At 42.9% G+C, this 12,988-nt stretch overlaps 1 protein-coding gene across 2 annotated transcripts in view; it reads right to left on the minus strand.

Annotated features, from left to right (window-relative positions):
• Positions 1-926: 926 nt before the first annotated feature.
• The window catches only part of DNAJB6 (DnaJ heat shock protein family (Hsp40) member B6), a 58,396-nt gene continuing 46,334 nt past the window's right edge, over positions 927-12,988 (minus strand). Inside the window, exons 9-10 of one of the 2 annotated variants that reach the window (XM_057416490.1) lie at positions 10,292-10,498; positions 927-2,503 (exon numbers count right to left, since the gene is read on the minus strand). In XM_057416490.1, coding sequence (XP_057272473.1) covers positions 2,421-2,503; positions 10,292-10,498 — 290 coding nt within the window. In that variant the 3' untranslated portion in view covers positions 927-2,420. Of the gene's footprint in view, positions 2,504-10,132; positions 10,499-12,988 lie in introns of those variants that run through there. The other variant, XM_057416489.1, reaches the window with a different exon arrangement.

The following is a 12,988-nucleotide window of genomic DNA, read 5'->3' on the forward strand; positions in this document are numbered from 1 at the left end:
CAGTTAAAGCAGTTACCCTTCAGTTAAAATCCATAGGTAATCAGGCTGAGGAGGAATGAATTAGGCTCAATGGCCATAGCCTCTCATTTCTTAATTTCTGGGCAAGCTTGAGCAGATTCTAGGTAGTTATAGGAAAAATTATGCCCATGGTTCCCTCCCAGGAGTTTCCCCACAACAGCCCAGCTGCAAGCACACGAGCAGCTTTCTGGTAGGATAAGAATGCCTTTGGCAAGACAGGCTTCCTCACTAATTTAGAGCCTACCTTCAAGGTCTCCTACCTAATTAATGCTCTATCCTCCTCCTTCAGGCCTAACACAGGGATCAGGGTCAAGGAGATATTTATGTACATAATCCCAGTCTGTTCTAACTCTTCAAGGCACATTCCTGGTCTGGAGCCACTCTGTCCTGTGACGCGAGGCTGCTCACAACCCAGGGACAGCCTGGGGAGACCAGCCCTGTGCTGGTGTCACCTCTTCTTTCTGACACCTCTCCTGTTTTTTCAAAGCATGGCCCATTTTCCCATAATTTAAGGAGCACTAAATTTAAAATTAGCATATGTACTATGAAGGACTGCTCCCACAGTGCAGAAAGCATACTAAATGAGAGGCTAGCCAAAGTACTGTGTATTATCTAGGATGAATATTCCTCATAAGGCAAACGTGCAAGCTCTGTTTGAGGCATACGTTCCCTATAGTAAAGTTTTCCAGCCAGAAAGAACCTTCCTTTTCCAGTATCAGGCATCTGACACCAGGACTTGTTGACTTCCCCATGGATTTAGCAAAAGGAAAAACTTGGTATGCCTGTGGGCATTTTGTGAATGCAAACTCACTGCCTTTTACTTACAGCATGGACTCTGATTGAAACTAAACATGAACAACTGACGCCAGCTGTAGTCTACATACAGTACAGTGCAAGAGGACAAAGTATAAAGGAGAATTTTCTTTATTTTTAAATATTAGTAACACTGCACAAAACAAAAAAGTGGTACTTAAGTGACAGAAAAATCAGTACTCAGTCATATTTCATATTAACCATAATTTAAATACCCTAAGAGTTCATGTACGGTTATATGTTTGCACAGGGTTACATTGAGTAACATAAGCATTTGAAGCTAAACTATTCAGATACCAGAGACACCAGAATTTGTTATATCATGCTAGAATGCAGACTTGATTTTTCTGTTTAGCTTCTTCTTTACGCTATTATGTGCATTCCAACATCTTTCAAATGTTAGGATGAGTGAGTTTCTGCAGGAACTGTGGACTTTCAATATAAGTCTGATACATCAACATATTGGCAAAGGGAAGACAAAAGAAACAAAACAAAACCATAAGCTGCTAACTCCTACCTGGAGGTTAAAAAAGGAGGCAACATACTGACAAGAAACATGCAGGTAAATGCTTAAGGCAGCAGAAGGGCTCTGCACAAACTAAAAGGTTAAAAGAAGCAACGTGTCATGCACATGAGACAAGTATGGGAAGCAAGGAAGTAATCTTGCCAGGAAATACATATTTCATTTAAAGTTAAAACATCTTTTCAAGCTAAGAAGAAATTAGTCCTACAATAAAAGTGATGCAAAATGCTTTCATACATAAAGGTATGAGTTCCTTGCAGAAACAACTTGATAAAATCTTACACAGATGCTGAAAATGTTTGCTATCTAAAACCTACTCAGCAGAAACAAAGAGTTTTAAAGTAGCACTTAGGTCATTTGTCTCTAAGGTTCTGAAAATAAACTTTTGAACTAAGGAATGATTTCACTAAATGATTCATTGGGAGTCAACTATGCTTAAGGAAATCAGTAGGAGTGGTTACAGGAGACCTTCGTTACACTAACTTTCTTAAAATCAGAATAGAACCTCATGGTACAATTTAAAATGAACATTTTCATAGGGACAAACCTTTGCTGCCCAGCTTGGGGGGGGGGGGGGAATAATCACTGTAAAAGTAACTTACTAAGCTAGCATAAATCACCCTGTAAGAGCTCATGTCTCCATGCCATTCCCAATGACATGAGTGAATAGGACTCTTCTTTCAACAGGCCTGATGTCGATGCAGAGTAACCAAACAAACAGGCATTTACACAACCCTTTATATCCTAACAAGACAAACACTAGACTAGAGTCATTTTAGTCCCAGGGAAGGAAGAGGTAAGAAATTCTGTAACGCTTCCAATTTTCAAACATATCACACTTCTAACCAAGATAAGCCTCATTTAAAATCCCTAACCCCACTGGCAAGAAAGCCGCTCCGTGAAACTAACAAGAATAACATAGTGCAATTTTAGTACAGTTTTAAACATGAGTCACTTTCTTGCTAGCAGTGTGAACAATCAAAAAATATACACAAAAGAGGTGTGCTCAAATGTAACATTAAGTTGTCATTATTATTAAGGTATTGGCATAGCAGAGAAGTCCATTTTAGTAACTCCCTTTGGTTGACTTCTTCTTCTTCTGGTCCTCTCTCTGCTTCTGCTTCCTCCTCTTGCTGCCTTCTTTGTACCCTGAAGGAAACATGGCTTGTAAAACACTATTCACAGCATTCATGGACTTTTCCCTCTAGCAAAAGCACATGTTCTCTGAATGGTTTAGTGAATTTTTAAGAAAAGGTCTGACTTTCTAACATGTTTTGTTTTTTTAAATGATGATTTCTACTATATCCCCAGTTCTATTATATCCCTAGTTCTATTATATCCCTTCCATAGGACAGAAAGAAAATACTGTCAACCTTTGAAGTTTGAAAAGATCTGGAGAACTTTCAAAAGACTTCAAAGCCATTCAGGAAAAACTTCAAAATTAGAGCACATGCAAACCCAGAATAATTTTCAGAACAGAAGTAATAAATAATGCTTATAGAGCAGGAACTATTTAAGTACCGGCGATCCCTGCTCACAGTCATCAGTTACCATGGTATTTGCATTTTCATTTTAAGACTAGGGAATGCCAAGAATCCCGAGTAAATAAGATGCTCAGTGTTTACCAATATGCATTTTATATACAGGTGATCAGCCTGCTCATGCTTAACTATGCACCATAGGTTATATTCTACTGCAGATCCAATGGTGCATGGAAGCATTGAGCAATTATTTGCTACAGGTCCAGCAGGCACAAGCCTCCCACCACATGGTCATCATCCCAGCGCTCCCCAACTATAAAGATGCGCAAAAGCAGCTCTTGCTCTGCACTTCCTCCAAGCTTGCAGTAAAATGCAACTTGCAGACTTGCATGGACAGTGAACTGTGCAGAGCCAACACCGCATCTGCCCAAGTGCACTCTAACCTCAAAGCTAGCAAACACTTCCCTCAGGCAATCATTCTATGATGCCTTGAGACAGGGGGAGGGAGCCTTCAGCTCAGCAGTCCTCTGAACTGGGAGATGGCACGGTCCAGTGAACAGGACAGCACGGAGCAGAGGAGCCCCTGCAAGCCAGCTGAGAGGCAAGGCTGGGAGTCACAAGAATGGCCCAGGCAGGGGCCAGCTCCGCCTGTCTGGAAATCTCTTCTTTTCCCCCTCCAGTCTGCCTGCAGGCAGGCAGAGATGACCCCAAGGGAGCCATGTCACCATTGCCTAAAGAGACCCGGTTCTCCATCAGTTTAGCACCAATAGTAAAATTAAGATGGGAAAAGGAAGTGGTGGGAGGTCAGGGGAGTATGAAGCCACACTGTGGCTGAAGTTTGCTCCTAATCAGAGCTCCTCCCAAGTGCAGTTAAATGTTGTGCCCACAGCAGAACCCCAGGTCTTTGGTTTAAGACTTGGGGAGAAGCATGAGACAGTCTTCAGGCTAAAATCGCTTGAGACATTACAAAAAGCTTGTGTGTTAGAGGAAACTCACTCCCCTTCGTAGCATAGAGAAACTGTTCCTAGGTTATCGTTCTAGCTCCTAAGCTGGATCAACAGCATGACTTCACCTTTTGCAATCACCGGAGTCAAGAAGCAAGATATTTACTTAGAAATTCTGCCATGAGTGATTAGCCTGAGCAAAGTTAGAGTGGAAACCAGCTGTATTGTTTAAGGAAGAGAAAAACTGGCAGTGCTTTGCAGAATTGCCGATGACTATTATCTCTGCACCCTGCTACCTTCCTGAGCTACAATCCTGCCCCAGGGACACTGTGTGAACATCTCCTAATTGAAAACTCCATCCATGAAGTTTACTTCAATGTGAGCCCCTCGGTCACTCACACAGTGTCAAAAATAGGATCCCTTGGCATTTAATTTACTGCTGTAAGGCACAGATCCCAGAAGGGCTCAAGCATCTCTTTGCTTTCCCACAAAGCCCAATGGAGGCGGAAGAGGCATGCCGATTCCTGCAAATCAGTCATTGAGAGATGTTATTCAAAGCATTTTTCCCTTTACTGGAGGGAAAAACAGCATCATATCAGCTGATCAGAACTAGTTCATGTAATAACTATGAAACATTAACATTTGGGGAAGTATCATTAAACCCTAACAGGTTATTAGCTTCATAATTTTCTCATTTTTCATTCTCAAAACACTGTCAGTATTTCTAAAAAGCTCCAACATCCAGGCACGATTACATCTGATACTGCTATTTATATCACAATACTTCATTTTTTCCCCCCACAGTCCATTTTCTTCAAATGTTTGAGACTCTGAAAGCAATTCTAGCAACTTTTCCTTAAAAATACTGTGAGTCAATGTAAATTATGACTCGAAATGAATGCCACATAATTCATTGTCTTACAAATGAAACAACCCAAATCTTAAAATAATGTGGTATGAAGATATTCAGGCATTTGACAACACAGTCTCCTACCAGCCACCAGAATGATAAGGGTGAAAAGTGGAAATCTTTCAAGTGTTATCACTGACACACAGAAACAGATTGGCCAAAGCAGGAGATAACACACAAATACAGAGTATTCCTCAAGAGAAAACTGCCAGGTCTTTTCAGTTCTGAGCCTGCTGTGATAAATAATTTCATTCTCGACCATTTCCTTTTCTACCCCCACCTAAGAAGAAAGGATAGGTCAAACTTTGCCAGGCTTTCAGCTCCATTGATGCAACACTGGGTGATAACAGCTACAAAGCTGATCCAAGCAAGTGAAGCAGCTCCTAACAAAAATAAAACTGCACACTAAAGATGTAACCCTTTGGTACTTCTTTCACTTGAACACTTCAACCAGCACTCATTAAAAGCACATTTAGCTGCCTTGGTTACAAGATTAGCCCCAAAGTCACGAGAGAACAAAATCTGCTATTTGATTAATCTGCAGTGATTCTGTGTCCTGGCGAGTTGCCAGCATCACAAAGTGGTCATAGAAACAACAGTTCTGGCCTTGGATAAGAGCTCTTCAAATTCCCACCCTTAAAAGCAATTGTGAGCAATCTTTACTCTAGAAATGCATTACAGGGTGGAGGAAGAATGGGTTGCTGGGAGCTTCCCCAGGCTCTGACATTAGGAAAACAGATTCACTCAAATGCAGATACACCACCCTAACTTGGTATGTTCTTGCTTTAGTCAGCTGCCATGAGCAGAGATGGATGAAGCAAGGATCCACACCATTTGGAATTACACCTGATTTACAACCAGGACAATTCTTGTCTACAACAAAGAGCACTGGCTGACCTGCTCTTTCCATTTCATCCCCTTCTTTTCTACTTCTGGAAGAGCCTAAAGGAGCTATTCCTGCTTTCATAAAGATGCTGAAGGATGAATCCAACTTCCAATAATGCTTAGTAGCAACATCTTCAACCCCTCCTCAAGGATCAAAAACAAACTGGGAAGCCTCTCTGCTGCGTCCCAGATTGACATTCCTACTTCTCTGCCATCTGCACCTCCCAAAGTCACGGGTTTGTTCAGTCACCGACTATGAAACTTGTCACATTCTTGGGCGGCAACTACAAAGGGAGGTGTGCACATCAAGTGATTGATCCAAAGGGTCAAGCGTCCTACCCAGCCCATCTGTGGTATCCTACTTCTTCCTGCTCTGCCTGACATCTGCCTGCCCTACCAGGATGCGGAGAGCAGCCATGGGCCTGCTCCACCTTCCTTCTGCCGGCACAGAAGAGCACAGGAGTCAGCAGAAGGAAACAAGGTGTTCAGTCATGACCAGTGATTAACAGGCAGCACTGCTGCTTCTTGACCTACATCCATCAGTAAGATAGGCCTTGGCCTGATTTTTATAAATCTCCTGCAAAGGTGAGGACTTCAGAGGAGTTTCTTTCCACTTTCAGGCTCTGAAGCACTGAGGTTGAGGCGGGAGGGATTCACGCTTTCTGCTCAAGTCCATGAGAAAATGGCTTTTGAGCTCTACTATTTGCTCAGATTGTGGTCAGTCTTCTGCCCATCTTTAAACCATGAAAGCAGCCATAGCTCATGTACAAGTTGGGTTCTGCAGTGTTTTCCAATTTTTTGCTCTTAGAAAGATCTCTCGAGTTAAAACAATCAGTTGTTCTTTCAAAGGTAGCTAGCTTACTTCCGGGTTGCAGCCACCATCTGTTATTTTAGGTGAGCCATACTTTCATATGCCATTATAAAAATTCACCCCAAATCACAGCTCTAGTATAATTTTATGTGTGTGACTCAATTTACAATTACAGCTTTACACTTTCACATTCCCTCCTTTTAGTCCAAGCCACTGCCCAACACAGACCACAATCTGACCTACTAATTCTCTCCCCACATACATAGCTCCTGGCCCATGCCACAGAGCATCAGAGAGAGAACCTGCCTTTATATACAGGCCTGAGGTGACAAAACATCCCACCCCGACTAGGTATGCTGCTCCACTGTTTAATTATCCCCACTGTTAAATCCAAGGAGTGAGTTCTCCAGTTTCACTGGCCAACCCAGTGATGTAATTCCAACTTCGATGTCTTAGGGGACTGAAAAACTTTAGCCAGTTTACTGGGGCCTGCCTTCATGCTTGCTCACCCTACTATTTTCGATACCAATTTTGCCTGGAATTGCTACAAAACATACCAAACCAGATGCAACCTATTTACTTGCTATTAAGGTAATACTATTACTGAATAGAGTCCAAGGTTTTACTCCCACATGGCAAGCAAAAGCTTGCCTTCATAGGCAACCCAGATACCTTCTACAGGAAGCAAATGGGTAATGGGATGCTCTTGTACTAGCAGCCAAAAACCATGCATGAAGGCAGCTCTGGCTAAGCCAAGGAATAACCAGGCAGCCTCCAAAACCAGCCAGTCTTCCAACCCTCTGCCACAGAGGAGTATAGCTGTTATCCTGTCCCATTGCACACAGCTACAGCCAGAGGACGTGGAACAAATGCAGAGTGAACTCCCTCCCATCCACACCTCCAGCATTCCTCACACATTAGATTTACACAGAAAACAGTGGCTTTGCTTTCCTTTCTTTTCCATTACATGCCTGAATACAAGTATGTGAGGGAATTATAAAGTAATTAGTTTGGATAACCAAGCACATAGATTTTACTAGTTAGTAAAGTGTAATTCAGGAAAGCGAATGCCAGTAAAAAGAATGGAGACTGCATTAAAGATGAAATAAACTAAGTACAAATGACTCAACTTTCCAGCAGAGGAATCCATGCCAGGAAAGGATCAAGATTAGTTAAGCTTGTTCTTTTAAAGTGGTTTCTGCTTCAGAGATGCCAGTGAATAAAAATGCAGCAAAAATGAATTATTAATGGTGTAAGTTTTAGGTTAATGCAAGCTATTTCATTCAAAAGGAAAAGAAAACCTTGCAATATTATCTTCCAAATAACAATCTTCATATCATGTATTTCTCAGTATTTTAACAATTAAACATTTCAACCATTCTTGCTAGATAAAGGTCAACCCTCTCAAACCCAGAGAAGTATTTTTTTTAGGGATAGTTACCACTATTCTACTATTAACGGGCTGCAATCCCCAGGTCTCTGTTGGCATTAATACCACTTTGAAACAGCTTGGGTACCACCAGTCATACATCATACTGTCAGGTTATTTGCAGTATCTGAATTCTTGTTAAAAAAATTACTTGTTTGGAGCTAGAGAGCTGTTTTGAGATATGCAATGGCTTCAGAGCATAAACAGCTTTATTCTAAAAGCCCCTTACGAAACCAGGAACAGTATGAAACTCAGAGCAATTTCCACTAAAACACAAAGTCAGTGTTAGATGAAGAATCAAATTAAACCCTAATTTTTCTATTAAATATCAGCCGTAATGCCTGGAAATCCTGACAAAGGAGAGGATTCATCTCACCCTCTGGATATTGGTTGCCAGTCTAAACAAGTTGGCCACCCTTTCTCCTTGAGCACTAGAGAGTTGGCCACTTCTAGAGGCATTCCACCACATATTCAAGATGAAACCTATCCCCTTTTCCTTCATTTAAATATGCTACAGACTTGCAAATTAAAACTGAAAAATTCCCACTCTTAGAGCTGCAAAAAGAAAACCATTTCACTGCAGTTGAATCATTAACATCTGAGGACTTGCTTGAAGTGCCCTAGCTGGGACAACGTCTAAAACTGCCTCACTATCTTGCTGCCAAAGGCCACACACCACTGGTAACAAAACAGATTTGAGGTGGAACAGTGCCCGTTTTGAGGCCATTGAACTTAACCATTTTCCACTGAACTGAGTGGGCTTTGGACCAAGGCAGAAAAAGATGCTATTCTTTCCCAGCGCTGGCCTGTGTGAGCACAGCAGCTGTTGCAGTGATCAATGAGAAGCGAAGCGGGAGCACGTAAGTGGTCTACATAATTACAGTGCTGCGCTGGTGAAGCCTGCTTCCTGGGCAAGGCAGCCAGCCGAAGTGAACACCCATGAAGGAGAACGGCGTTACTGGCCAGAGCTCGTGCACAAACCTCCCAGGGAGGGATTAAGACACTCACGTAGGGTTTTATGACTGACTCGACCAGTCCTTCAGCAGCCCTGTCCATCAGAGGAACAGTAGGCAAAATATTTAAAGGAACAGTAAAATCTTATTCTTATTGCAATCAAGTTTTCATCCTGAATCTTTTACAGCAATTCACAATCTACTGGCAGAAGAGAGTGTTTTGCGATTGCACAAATACTTCTAGAAATTCATTTTAATTGCAAACTTGTGCGTCTCAGAGCATAAATAGATTCACAGCAAAAAGTCCTCAGCAATCTGGAAAATTGCTCCAAAATTTGCAAGGTGCACGTCAAACCCAGGTGCTCTTTGGAAGCATAGTGATGTATTGTTATGATTGTAGAGAACCTCAAGCCTCCAAGTGCAGAGCCAAGGGTTTGTTTTGCTGGCTGTAGATACAGGAGACAAAACCTGCAACCCTTGCATGGGAGATTTCAGGATATCAGCCCAGAGGTTACATTCAGGGTTCTGCAGAGGAATCTTAAAACTTTTTCTTTTTTTAAGTAAAAGATTCAACTGAGATACCTATAAAGAGACAAAAACTTCCACCAACTGATCAGGAAGACACTGATCTAAATGCCTCTGTTTTTATAAGCTGTCATCCCACATGATATCTTTAGGTCTTCCATACAGAAGACAGCATTACATTTAAAGGCTCAAACACAACAGAAGTTGGTACAGCACTGGGAGTGTGTCAGTACACATTTTGGGGTACCCTGAATGTTTTTCCATTCACTGTGTTTACCCTGAGGAGCCTCATAATGCTCGCACTTCCCAGCACTTCACCTAATTCATCATCACTACTGAGAACGGCCCCTGATTTGGGCATCCAAGTAGAAGGGCATCTTCACGTTTCAGAAAAACCTGCCCTGGCAGTCCTGGATGATCTTTGACCACAGGTTCAAATTAAGTAGTTATGAGGACTCTGTTGTCCAAGATTGCCTCTGGACTGTATTGCTAAAACATTACAGACAGGGAATATATCAAAGGACTAATTACTTCCAAAAATAACTGGGACACTCGCAGTGCTTCCGCATTCACCTGAACGGTCTCAGCCTTCTCTACTGGGATTTAGGTGCCTAAAACTGCAGCTTCCAGAAATAATATCAAGTTGTTGAACTTTGCCTTCAACAAAGAAGCCAAGCACAATTTAAGTAAATGAATGTGCAAAGTACTATGATCAGTTAAGTCTCTAAAAGGCCTTCACTTTCAAGAACAAAGAGCATAGGCACTTCAGCCTCAGATCCCTGAATATCCCAGGGTGTTTGTGAATCTAAATTCAAGACTAAATTCAAGAGCAGCGCTAAATGCAGAATGAAGGCACACAGGCTGCTGTTTATTATCTACCGGGAAGCTAACATTAGGTCAACACACAGCAACAACCCCTTGCTTGACTTTTTGGCTTTGGCTTTTGACTAGCTGATGGGTCCTTATCTGTGCATTTCTCATCAACATGCTTGTGCACACCTGATAAATAAAAAGGGGTCTCCAAGCTGCTCGTAACTCGGCTTCTATCTTGTTCTTCCACCTCATCGCTATTATAATGATAGGCATATCTGGGGGAACTGGCAGGCTTGTGAGACTTCAGCAGGCGAGGGTTGGTTGGCTGGAAAGGCAGGGCTTGTTGTCCTCTCCGTCTGCACTCCTCAGCAAAGGCTTCTTCATCTGCCTCACCTGAAAAAGCAAAGAGTGCAAGAAAAGTGAGCAACACCCAAAATGCTTATATTTAGCCTGAAAAAAAAAATCAAAACTGGGCTGGAAATTGGGTGTCACAAAACTACTGCCTTGGCTGTGGTCAGCTCACAGACAGTCCTGTCTATATGCCAGTGGAGGAGTGTCTGGAGCTCTATCAGTGGCCTTTCACCACACTGAAGCCACCCAAAAGTCAGCTAGATATGACAACTCAGGGGCCACTGTCTCCTTTTTTCCCCAGGGGCAGGGTGATTGAGCTGAGCACATGGCCTTGGATAGTATTTTTGTCCTGTGTAGAGCATGTCATCTCATCCCACCTCACCTGGGCTGTCTGTCTAGGAAGGGGTGGCCCTCCTCAAGGAAAATTTATAGGGAAAGGAGGGAGAAATAACCCATGCTGGCTACAGGGATAGTGGGAAAAGAACAAAGCCATTGTGGGTTCAGAGGGGCTAGATGTTGGATATCCACAGCTGGAAGGATAGCAGAGAAGTGTGAAGGACCACATGAAGATGGGAATTGCATTGAAGATGCAAGATGTAAGCCCAGTCCAGAGAACAAGGCCAGCACTCATAACAGCAAATGAACACAATGGAAATAAAAACCTAATGTCTGCAAAACCATGAAAGATGAGTTACTCCTGTCATACTCATGCTGCAGAGACTCTAACAGTACCAACTCTGTGAAGTAGAGAAATCAACTACCATAACACAAAAAAAACCCAGCACTACCACACATTGAACAGCAAACAGTAAGACAACACATAAAAAAGCCAACCAAAGACATTCAACATGGAAAATAAGGGGTAAAAAACAAAAAACAAAACACCAAAGTGAGAAGAAAGGTGTGTACCACATTTGTCTGTTAAAGGCTTCGTAAAGTTTCATTAATTCAATTACTTCAGTACTGAAGAGCTGATGAAATACAGCGTCATTCTATTTGCATCAAAAGTGGTGTGTCACATTCTGGAAGTTTTTCCTGGGATGTGCCCTGCATCAGCTGCTTAGGGAGGGGTGTGTGCTCTCAGCTAATGCGTGTGCTCTTAATTCACGGCTGGAAAATGCTTTGAAGATGGAAAAGGCACCACGTATGCAGTAAGGAACAAGAGCAGTAACACGCACTTTGTTGTGTGCACCAAACCACCGCCACTTTCAAACAAACCAGGCTGCACTGTCTTTACCTTGTAATCGTACGCGGGGAGATGCTTCGGAGGGCAGGAGGAAAAGGAGGCAAGGCATGTTTAAAAAAGACATTTCACAGTGCAACGCAGCACCCAAGGCCTCATGGGAGGACTCCAAGACATGCCTCACATTGCTCCGCTGTGTGTCTGACCACCTGATGCGCATGGACATCATGCAGAGAACCCTTCTTCCTGGGTGATTAAATGTCCATTCCTCCCCCAGCACTCACACTTTTTTTACACTGGAGCCTCCTGCACTTCCAAAGGCACAAGCAAACAACACAAGAATGCAAGTGATGGCAACACCAAGGATGTGCGTGTTTAGACACCGCCTGCCTGCATCGTACCAATGTAAAACTCTGGGTGTGCAGTTCCCCTTGCAGAAGGAGGAGGCTGGCAGGACAGCTTTCTTCTCCTTGCATGGAGCACAGCTCTTCAGCTACAAGAGGTGGTGAACAAGGGAAAGCTCAGAAAACAACCCGTACAGAATTGCCACCATTTCCCCATAAGAGGCCACAGGATTTTACATGCTATGCAGACAGAACTGCAGCATGTATCAGTCTGGTAACACCACGTCTGTGAAAACAAAGCCTATAACAAGCCAGAAATTAAAAATCAGCATGGGAAACCAGTGTACACCAGTTGCACATACAGACACCAGTCAAGAGAGTTCACTTCCCAACAAATTACAGTGCACCAGAAATAGGTGATCCCTCCCCTTCCATGGAAACACAAACTGCATGGCTTTCTTATGCGCAAAGTCCTGCTTGATGTGTTTAAAATTCATATTGGCAAGCAGATGCAGGAATGAGAAACGTGCTGTGGACATCTTCAAACCTCTGCGCATGTGCTCGTGTGTGTGCATCGCAGAGGCACCTCGATCAGACACACTAACTACTGGACTCAGGGAAATAGCATCCCTTTGGAAGTTTATCTTCAGCCTTTTCCTTCTAGGCTCCCTACCTTTCTGTCATCAAGGATTTGCAATTAGAATTTTTGCTAAGCTGAGCGGACCTGTTACACTGCAAGAAAATTTCCCCTTAAGCTGCCATCAGTATTACTCTGCCTTTCGGGGTGAAAGCATTGCAAACTGGAGGGGCTGCACCGGTGTGCCACTAAACACGGTGCAGTGGCAACAGAAGTCAAGTACTTCACTTACTTTGAATCGACTGCAGAGTTACCCAGTTTTCCTCCAGAAGAATAATTAGTGTTCCCTATTTCTGGGCTGCCCATGCCAGCCCCCATCTGTGCTTCACCTACAGTGAAGCCTGGGAAAATGCAGAGCTGCTCCCCAC

This window comes from Pezoporus wallicus, unplaced genomic scaffold, assembly GCF_028554395.1.
Source record: "Pezoporus wallicus isolate ANWC-B61680 ecotype Strahan unplaced genomic scaffold, APGP_CSIRO_Pwel_v1 contig_3847, whole genome shotgun sequence".
Classification (NCBI taxonomy): Eukaryota; Metazoa; Chordata; class Aves; order Psittaciformes; family Psittacidae; genus Pezoporus; species Pezoporus wallicus.